Source organism: Oryzias melastigma, linkage group LG20 (assembly GCF_002922805.2).
Source record: "Oryzias melastigma strain HK-1 linkage group LG20, ASM292280v2, whole genome shotgun sequence".
NCBI classification, from domain to species: domain Eukaryota; kingdom Metazoa; phylum Chordata; class Actinopteri; order Beloniformes; family Adrianichthyidae; genus Oryzias; species Oryzias melastigma.
In genome coordinates, this window is record NC_050531.1 from 14426144 (window position 1) to 14437258 (window position 11115).

The following is an 11115-nucleotide window of genomic DNA, read 5'->3' on the forward strand; positions in this document are numbered from 1 at the left end:
AGGGCACAGATAGGCGGTCAAAGGCAGCAGTGAAATGGACGGCAGTGAAAGAGTTAAAAACTCTACAGCGCTGAACTTAAAAGAAGCTATTCAAAAAGTAAAGCAATTAATTAAAAAGCATTACATATTAGAAATTAAATTCCACAAATCAAATGGCAATTCCAAAAATAAAAAATAAAAATAAAAAGAATGAAACGTTTTGGAAAACAGAACACATTTCCTGAAGTCCAAATTAAATTGAACTGGGTACTGTGGAACATCACCGATTAGATGACGACGTTTGGATTTTAATATTTGAATTTCATTTTCAATATTTGCATACGTATAACAAATGTTTTTGATTAGTTTGGAGCATTTCCAGTGTTGCTTCATTCCAAAAATTTTTTTGTTGAACCGATGGACAGATTAACTTACAAAAGCTTTTCCAGATTCTTATTTTGTTTCATCTTTTTAATACTTCATTTCATTACTTCATTTCTTCTCATTTTTATTTTGATGTCTAAAATGCTTTTTATTTGTTCGGAAATGGTTTGTTTCAAACAATAAAACAATAAAAAAACTAAACAAGACAAAAGAAACATCTATACACAGATTTGTCAAACTCAAGATAAACAGCTATGAAGTCGATCAAAAAAGACATAGGCAATTGTAAATAGTCCCATTGTTGCTCTTAATCTTAAATAAATGCATCAACAGAATAAGATTATTAAATATTAAATTTTCGAGATGGATCTTAATTCCTTGAGTGGGAGGAAGTTCTGCTTTACTTGCTTTGTTGCTTTACTTTTTAATTATTGTCGTGGTATTTAAAATGTTTTTGCATTGAGTGTTTTGGACTTCAAGGCCACCGTAGAAATGGGTCACGCTGATATGTGATAACAGAATTAGCATTACTTTTCTAAAACTTCAAATCAGCCCATTTTTAACTAGTGATGACCTTTTAAACCAAATTTTAGATATGAATTATCACCATTTTTAGCATAAACAATCCCCATTCCTTTAATTAAACCTTTTATAAGTTAATTTTGGTGAATTTTTATAGATTTGTTACTGTTTTCCATGTAAATATTTTCTGTTTATTCTATTTATGCTCAGAAGAAATAATGCAAATTGCCTGAAAATGTTGCAATGTACTGATTGAGGAGTGACGATGTATTCCTGAGAATTAAGGTTTTGTCAAATTTCGTCTTCCTCCCAAACAGTCTCCTGTCTCTAGACAGGACAGGCGCACCGGGATGAGCTGATCTGTTGTTGGCACGCCTTACCTCTTTGCTGCTGCCACCATTAACGCATCAGCAGGAGGATTTTAGAAAAACATTCAGTTATTTTCTTAAACTATATTTTGAGCATGACTGTGCAGCATTTTTATGGTTTTGTTTGCAGGCAATTTAATTCACAAGACAAACCTCTTTTGTACCAGTTAATCTTTCAATCTGGAACAGAGTAGGTCAGCCGCAGTTCGAATTTGACGTAAAAAAAAATCTTTTACAACTTTTTTTTGAGTTTTTAATTTAACCTGTGTTTCAAAAATACAAATATGAGGCATTTGATTAACAGAAAGCTAAACAGTGATGCTAAAAAGGGAAAACCAACTGTTTTAATCACATTTATTTCACAGTAACTTCGCATAATTTAAACAAATGTCTTTTCAATAAAGTTTTAATCAAATCATAACTTCACTAAACAGGTTTACCGTGATCGTTCCAAGTGTTGAGGAAACATTGGCTGTTTTCTTTAATGTCATTTTCAATCATGTGTCTGACTGTCACAGCTGTCAGACAAATAGGACAAGCCGTGATTTTTTTTTTTTTTTTTTAGTAAAGAAAAAACAGGAAAGTCTTGGTGGAAATGCCTTTCAACTCCAGCAGTGTACATCTCTCCCAGGTGACTGCTTAGCACTGGCAGTAATTGAAAAGCGGCCCCTGGCACTGTGTGTGTGAGGTCACTTGAGTGTATGTGTGAATGAGCACACACACACACACACACACACATATATGTATACATTTATGTATGTGTGTGTCAATCACAAACCCGTGTGCATGCTGTGACGCTCCCACTGCCCCGTTTGAGCTCATGCATCTGCTAGTATCAGCATGTATTTGGGTGCATGTGTGTTGTTGGTGCTGGGAGAGTGCGAGTCAGCCTCCAGTACTGACATTCCAACCTCTACCAGCTCGTGTTGGAAGTTTTACCTTTTTTTTCCACCCAAAAAAACCTGAGAATGAACTAATAACATTTTTAATACCCCCTCCTCCTTTTTTTGCTTTCTTTTTTTGTTGCATTTCCACAACGAGGGGCCAAATCTCTTCAGCATTTCCAGCCCTGTGAGCTAATTTGACAGCTCACGGGGGTGACGCTGATTCCACTTCGCAGAGACAGGTACCCTAGGGCTAGCCAGCTGGATCGCAGCGGATGCTTACAGATTTGGCTTTAGCTTCATGCTGGGTGTCATCTGTCTCTTTGGTCTGGCGCGGGATAATTTTTTGTGTGTGTGCATGTGTGTGTACGTATGTCCGCCTTGACATCATGTGCCTGAGCAGTTTGTGCCTGGCAGGCCTTGTCTGTCCAGGTTGGCCATCAAACACAGCCGGCGTAGCCCTAATCTGACGAGGCACTGCTCCAAACATGCCACAGCAGCCTGAGAAGTGTGTGTTTGAGTTTGTGTGTGCATGTGAGTGTGACCCCGGGGCAGACCCCCTTTTTACTACTCTTTGCCTTTCTCCTTTGCTCTGTCCCACGTCCAATATTACCCAGAACACACACACACACACACAAACTGAAGGGAAACTTCAAAAACCATCAAACAGAACTCAGTCCTCCCCCTGAACCTCACAGTCACCTCCTCTCTGCTTATGCTGTGCTTTTGTGCAGACGTTCACTGGCGTTCAAACTCTACACAAAAATATCCACGTCCATGACAACAGTTCCCGGTATTTTGTGGGCTCAAAGTGGCAGCGGGAGCCTGCTGCAAATGCTAAGTGTAGCTGACACTCCGGTCTCCCTTTTCAACACGTTCTTCTCTGAATGCAGGAATGATTACCGGATGCAGCAGCTGATGGTTTTTGGGTTATCTCGATCCAAAAGAGACAAATGTACGACTTTCCTAAAGAGCGCAGGAAGCTAAGAACATGTTTAACAAATCCTCATGAGAGTGGGGTTCGGTGAAGCCTCCCCCCTCCTGCAGGCTGAGGGGACAGGACCGCGGTGATGCTTCCTGTCTTTAAAAAAGGACTTTAAATGAAACCAGAAACTAAAGGAGAGCGAAGGGCAGTGGCAGGTAGGTGGGCTGCTGGGCAGCAGGTCCTTTCCAAGCAGCCCTCCTCCCTCATCTTCCCTCCAGCCCAGAGGCCTTGGCATCCAGTGAGTAACACCCCCCCACACACTCACATCACCTCCCCCCCACCTGTTTGGAGCCACAGTGCAGTCAGTGGCGCTCAGCGTGTTGTGAACACAAAGCAACGGCCCCGCGGCCCTCTGAGTGGACCTCAGTGTCAAGATCCAGCCAAGCTCAGGGAGAGGACCGAACACGAGGAGGGGAGAGAGAACGGCTAAATGCAGAATAATTATACCCACTGGGTAATACGAGCACTGATGTTGCAGGGGCAGCGTGGTCAGGCCGGGGTGCAGAGAGACACACACACACAGGAGCGTCACCGGGGCGAGCGCTCAGGCCCAGTGGGCATGTTCTGTAAACCACACTCACAGACGTCCCGCTGCACCGCCGAAGCCTCGGCTGAAGGCTGCAGGAGATCATCATGATGCTGGCGAGCACAGATTCACAACATGTGGAAGTTAAGCAACAATAATGGAGAGGAAACATCAAGGAAACACATTTCCTAGAAAAGCAAAAGAATTGTAAAAAGGTGCTTTAAAAAAAAGTTAAACCCACTTACTGTTTATTTATACAAATTACATATTATAAGTTTTATTTTAATTTTTTGTAGTACCTGAATAATATAAAAAAATCATTATACCTGTAAATCATATTTTTTTCAATTATCATTAAAAATAATCTTTTATCATTTAAATAAAAGTAAAATAATCTAAAGTCAGCTTTTTCCTATGTGTTAAGGAAAATATTTAGACAAAATAAAATATCTTTTGTAATAAAAGACTAAAGTTATGCCACTGAAGTAACATATTACATGAAAGAAGAGCAGATTTCATTGTAATACATTCTTTTTTGTTTGCTTGTTTTTACGGGCAATTTGAAAAACTCTCCCTGCGTGTCAAATAAAAACAGAATTTACTTAATAGATCTGCTGCGAAACATGATCTACTGTGGTGCAGCGAGCTGCTGCATGCAAACCGTAGTAGATCAGTGCAGTGTCTGCAAGTAATGACACAGAGGGACAGATATTTACTCGTTATGTCGATGTTGGGTTTGATATCCACATTACCTAATGCTGCAATAATCTCTGCTTTCAATGAGGCTCAGAAAAACTTTTTTTATTATGCTTTTTCCAACCTTCAAATTATTTTTTTATTATTATTAAGAAGTCAAATTTTTACAATAAATACATATTATTTTACTCAATTTCTTTTTTAAATATGTTTTTTTAACAATCTCTCTGCACTTTATCAAAGACATCATATTTTAAATGCATTTAACTAATAAAGAAAATAATCAAATAAATATTTTAAAATGTGTGTTTTACTACTCCATCCCTGCAATTAAATTAAACTAATATATTTTGTTTACTAGATCTTAGTACAGCCACAGCTGCACTTAGGTGGCCACTCTTTGCTTCTCAGGCTTGATCTTAATGTTTTTAATTCCACCCTGCAGAGTTATGCATAAGGAAACAACAGAATGCACGTCTCTGTCAGAGGAGCCTTAGCTGGTTCTGACATGTTTTCCTGTCACTTATCCCTTCATGCATTTCATGCAAACCTGAGGCGGCAGTGAGGGACTCATTTTTATCCCACGGCTGCTGATCAATCATTAAATCTCTTTAATAGGCCCCAATCAAAACTAATGGTGCATGTAATAAGTGTTTAACTAAACAAATGTGGACATTAGAGGGGCTTTGGTGGTGTCTCGATGTTTTTCTCTTAACTTAGCATGACAGTTTGTATGAATATGTGGGCTCACGAGCAAACTTTTGACTGGTAATATGCAACACTCGCCCCAAACTACGCCCCTTCTCACTCTGGATGAATTAATTAGCGCTTACCACAAGTCATGTGTTTATTAATAAATGTATGACAATATATTTGCATTTCATAAAGTGTGATAAAAGAACTTTAAAGGCCAAAGTAAATGTTAGCATGGTGGATTTCAGTCATAGAAAGAGATTTAGTGCCACCTTGTGGTGGATATGGGTGTTACATCTTCCAAAACAACCATAAATGCCTTCAAAGGTTTTAAAATGTTCACTAATGTTCTTAAATCTAGGAGAAGTTTGTTTACAGCCTATTCCTGAAACAAAAAAACATAGCATACAGAGTGACGGAGAGGCAAATATGACGCAAGTGAAAGTAGGACTAATTTGGAACTTTTACTGACACTAAAAAAACAAAAATTAAATGTTTTTTGAATGGTTTCAAGTGCATTTCATCAAGATTTTTATTTTTTTGTTTTTATGACATTTTATTGTACGCATCCCTGTACTTCTTGTGTATGTTGTTAAATGCTAAAGAACAATGGGTTTTTACTTTGTTTTTTTTTCTTTTTTGTGGATAATACATTTATAAACTTTTTTGTTTCTAAACATTTTTTTCACATTTTTTTAATTTCTCTTTTGTTTTTTATGTGTGTAGTTGTGCTGTCTGATAATAACAAATTGATAGATTTTTAACATTAACCTGCATTTTTTCATTAAATTTGATTTTTTTTTTTTTACTGTATAAAAATGTGCATTTAAAAAAAAGTTTGGTTCAATTTTATATAACAGTTTTGGAGTAAAAATCAACAGTAAAGATTATAGAAAGTCAGACTGCTGCCCAAAAAAATCTTAAAATGTTGAGCTGGCATTATAAAATCACAACTTCAAAAAGAGATCACTGTCTATTTTTGTACATAAAAAAGGCATGTCTGTGCTTTGCTCATTTTCCCCCAGGTTAGGGCTAAATTTAACAAAGTACAAGGATATATTAGGATAAAAGGCCATTTTTACTCATTTGTACCCGTTGAATAGCAATAAAAAGTAACTTACTGCGCCCATGACTTTTCTTATGCGGTAAAACGAGCAAATTGTGAGAAGCTCTCAAGAAGTTGGAGGTAGCAGAGATGAAGATGCTGATGTTCTCTTTGGGAGTGACCAGGATGGATAGGATCAGGAATGAATACATCAGAGGGACAGCACATGTTAGAGGTTTTGGAGATAAAGTCAGAGAGGCCAGACTGAGATGGTTTGGACATGTTCAGAGGAGAGACAGTGAATATATTGGTAGAAGGATGCTGAGTCTAGAGCTGCCAGGAAAGAGGTCTAGAGGAAGACCAAAGAGGAGGTTTATGGATGCAGTGAATGAAGACATGAAGGTGGCTGGTGTTAGAGTGGAGGATGCTGAAGACAGGCTTAGATGGAGGAAACTGATTCGCTGTGGCGACCCCTGAAGGGAAAAGCCGAAAGGAAAAGAAGAAGAAGAAGAGATATATATATATATATATATATATATTTGACAAGCATATATATTTTTTAAAGGAAAATGTGTTTTTATAATTAATTGGGGTTTCTCTTTTTGGAGCCAAACGCACAAAAAAGACTTCTCTGACTTAAATTTATGTTCAAACGACATAAATTGTGCATCCATGGCCACATCCAGGGATATAAAAATATTTACTTTAATGGGTTTTGAACAGCTTTTTAAGGTTAATGACATATTTTAAATAAAAACTTAAATAGATAAATTAAGATTTTTATTGCCCCATTACATTACAACCATTGCATAAGATGTTAAGAGAAACCATAAGAAACCATCAGTGGGAGGAACCAACCGGAATGGAACACCCCTCCCGCTCAGCCATTTGGTTCAGTCCTTTTCTCAAACCAGGAAGTAGTTGTTTATATTCCGTTGGAGTCAGCTGACTTGCATTAGGGCCGTAGATCTGCACATTCAAATGAAAAATGCCCCCAAACTACCTGTAGATTTACGCACTGTAGCTGCAGGAGCTAATAGCCAACAGTTAGCTTAGCCTCTAGCTAACTGAGAAAGAGAAGAGATGGACAAAATTGCTAAAGGTGAGTGAAACCACTGTATTTCAAGGTATGATCTTGTAATTGTGTGTACATTGTTAAACCCACTTGGTGTTTCCGTGGCTGCAGATGTTGGTGACATCAAGTCTCGCCTGTTGGACCACAGACCTGTCATCAATGCAGAAATTCGCTTCTTTGTCAGAGAGTTTGAGGTAAATCAGGCATCTCCAACCCAGCTCCTCATGAGATACTTCCCTGTTTTTTGCAGCTAACCCTGCTTCAGTAATTGCTGATTAGCACAATTTTATGTACTTATTTACAGTATCAATGAAACGTTTGAGAACAGGCTTTAAAGTATGGGGAGAATTAAGTATCACCCAGATTTGTGAGTGCGTAATTCTTGATCTGTGCGTAACTTTAGATCATACAAAACATTTTGCTTATAAGGACAAAAATTGCAAAATTCAAAAACATCCAAAATACAATTTACAGACGCACAAATTAAAATGACAACAGTTTGAAACTAACTATGCACAAACCTTTAAAAATTACGCATAAATCGCTTGTTACACACACACAAACGGATTTACGCACAAATCTGAGGGGATGTTATGTTTCCAAGAAAGAAGAGTTGTTTGTAAGTGTTGAGTTTAAATGTTATTTTCTTTTCAGCCGCTTTGAACTTAGATTGTGAATATTATCTAGTGAGAACTTGACATTTTCCCACTTTCTTAAGCAGAATGCTTGAATAATTGGTATAAAAATGTCTAAATAAGCATTTTTTATACCCCTATCCCTTTGAAAATAAAAATATTTTCCAGAACTGGTTTTGTACATATGTAAATTGTATTTTGGCTTTTTTTAAAATTATTTTTGTACTAATGCACAAAATGTGTTTAGAGTTACAAATCAAGAATCATGCATGCACAAATCGGGGTGATCCTTATTTCTCTCCATATTCCAGTTTCCTATTAAAAGTGATCTACGTAAAGTTTGTTTGTTTGCAATCTGACATTAATGGGTAGTGCAAATTGTCGACTCGAGTTACCAAAAATATTAGGCAGTTTCATGCTATGCTGGATTTTTTCTTTTTTTTTTTTGTTCTAGAAGTCCTTACATTTCTGGAAGATATAACCGTTTTTAGATTCACAGACTTTCTTTGCTGCTGTTTAGGAGAAACGTGGCAACAGGGAGAGCCGACTGCTGGAGAACCTGAACAAAATGGTCCGAGAGGCCAACGATCAAATTGAATCCGTGAACTTGGAGGAAACAAACCAGCAGCTTTCTGACGTTATTAAACGGTGTAAGTCTCTTTAGTCATACTCAAATGATCTTACCAGTTGACATTTTGCTGCAAAAATTAAGCAAAGGTGTCTTCTACTCTATATTTTAAGATGATTAATTTTTATTCTTAATTTCTTGATCTTGGGGATGCTTGCAGTTTATATTTCATATCAGTTTTAGGTTGTTGTTATTGTTGTTTTTAGTGATTTTGTTCCCTTTCATCCACAGTGGAAGCTGCAAACCATGTGGCAGAAAGAGTCCAGCAGAGGGAGCTAGAGGCACAAAAGGTAAAAATCCAACAGGAGATCAAAGATTAAGAGTCAGATTTTGAATTAAGAGTATATGGCATAGAAACAATTTGAAATATCATGCAAGATTGTCAAAGTATGTGATTTCTAGACTTAACTAGTTAAAAAAAATTCAATTGTTCTGTAAAAAGTGCATTTCAGCAAGTGGATGTTTTCAAAATAAAATTCTTTTTTGCTATTTACTACATTGTATGGCTCAAATAAAAAGAAAAAAGTACATATAAACCAGCATCAACACATTTTTAATTTTTTTTTTAAGAAAATCGAGCAAAAATATTGCTTTGAAACATGTTATTCTTGTCATTCAGGGCAGCCAGCTCCAGGCAAACATGGAGAAACTCAAAGAGGACTGGACCGAATTTCTGAAGGAACAGCAGGTATTAAAGGAAGAGGTGGATGAGGAGCACGCCAGGGCCGTGGGAGAACTTGGCACCCGTTTCAGTGAGAAGAAGAAAGACTTGGCCCAGTATTCATTCATCTGAGCGGTTTGAAAAGGGTGTGTGAAAACTGCTCCCTCATTATGTGAGGAGGTCACTACAGGTGTGGACATCTGTTTTGCCTGTTTGAGGTTTTCAGTCGGAAAAAAACAGCAGAAAAACTCCAAGCCACAAATAGGAACTTGAGATTGACGTGTTTTACAGGCCCTTAACTTTTTTTTCTGCCATTATTTGTGACAAAAATGACTGTTTTAAACAAGTTCTAATAAAATACGTCACCTGCAAAATTTTATCCTTCAGTAGTTTCCTTGGCTGGGAAGGTTTCATCTTTCAAGTTATTTAATGGCCCCTGCCTGAAAGATTTTTAAAGGTAAATGAATTTTTGAAAAGTTTGGAAACAAAGTGAAACATTTTAAGAAATTTTAAAGTTTAAGCGTTTGTGTGCAGAAGTTTGTACAGGTAAAATTCTTTCTTTTTTTTAATAAAAGTGGATCATTTCCCAGATGAACTGAGGTGCGAGTATTTTTTTATTGATTTATTTATTACTTTTAACAAGATTTAAAGATGACGATCCTTTATTTAAAATGTGGTGTAAATCCTTTTAGGATTGTTGCTGTTTCTGTTTTGATGTTTTTTGGAGTGCAACAAACTTTTTCATACTGGACCCAAACTAAATTAGTTACTGTACAGTAGCTTTTTCTCCTGTAACACCGAAGCTCCAGTGTTTATGTTCTCTTATTTATTGAAACGTTTCAACCGTTAACACGATCGACGTAATTCTAGCTGATTCTGAAAGAGAAAAGCGGCTTGTGCCGTTACAGTATGCTAAAAATCTTTAGTTTAAGCATCACTGACATTTGTTAGTTTTACATTGTTCAGAATTTAGAGAATTTAGACTTCATTTAGAGCGTTGTTACGTCACCTAATATAGTCTCATGGTTGTTTAAGATAAAACTCATTAAAAACAAGTCAAACTTGACATCCCTGGATGTGTTCAATCTGCTTTGTATTTAGTTTCTTTACCTAAACCAGAGGTCGGCAACCTTTAACAGTAAAAGAGCCATTTGGGCCCATTATCTACTGATCAAAACCTAGAAGGAGCCACTTTAGCCTAAAAGAAATTTGAAAAAAAAAATTAAATAAATGGAAAGTATTTTGGCATGAACAAAAGCAAAAATATAAAAAGAAACTACTATATCTCAAAATAAGATTTTTTTTGTATTTTTACCTTTACCTTTAGTAGAGGCCAAATTACAGAAAAAGCTAGATTGTTTCTTACAAGCTAAAATCCAAATTAGCATAAAATTCCCCTATAAATTAAATAGGCCATAAATGTTAGCATGTTGCTAAAATAAAAGCTAAACTCTAAATTAGCCTAAAAACCCCAGTAGATAACAAATTAGCAAAAAATTTTAGCATTTGCTAAAATATTTGCTAAACTCCAAATTAGTATTAAAAAAAACTCTTTGGAGGCCATTTAGCCAAAAAAGCTAGCTTTTTGCTCAATTACTAGCTGAACTCCAAAATAGGCCAACATTAATCAGTAAACTAAATTAACCAAAAATGTTAATATGTGGCTAAAATAGAAGCTAAACTCTAAATTAGTCTAAAACACCCAATAGAAAACAAACTAGCAAAGAATGTTAGCATGTTGCTAAAATAAAAGATAAGCTTTTAAGTTTTTTGAAAATTACATTTTTATTTCTAATTTGGCCAGAGAGCTGATTTCCTATTAGATACAATATGTTTATTACAAACAAAACTGGTAAGCAAGACTTTGAGCATTGATATAACTTCTTTTGAAAAGTGTTATCATAGAAAATGAGTTGTAAATAGTTATGTAGTCTCTAGTTGATAGATTTAGAAATGGCATCGTCAAAAAAATATATACATTTTTCTAATGATACTTGTTTTTGTGTGCCTCAAGAGTCTTTTTGGAGCCATACA

The 11115-nt window shown here is 36.3% G+C and overlaps 1 protein-coding gene across 1 annotated transcript; it reads left to right on the top strand.

Annotated features, from left to right (window-relative positions):
- Window positions 1-6952: 6952 nt before the first annotated feature.
- On the top strand, window positions 6953-9676 carry bloc1s5 (biogenesis of lysosomal organelles complex-1, subunit 5, muted). The gene is made up of 5 exons (XM_024279559.2): window positions 6953-7184; window positions 7269-7351; window positions 8313-8442; window positions 8652-8710; window positions 9040-9676. Exons 1-5 carry the CDS (start codon window positions 7166-7168, stop codon window positions 9211-9213), a joined length of 465 nt encoding a protein of 154 aa, XP_024135327.1. The 5' UTR covers window positions 6953-7165; the 3' UTR covers window positions 9214-9676.
- The last annotated feature ends 1439 nt before the right edge of the window (window positions 9677-11115 follow it).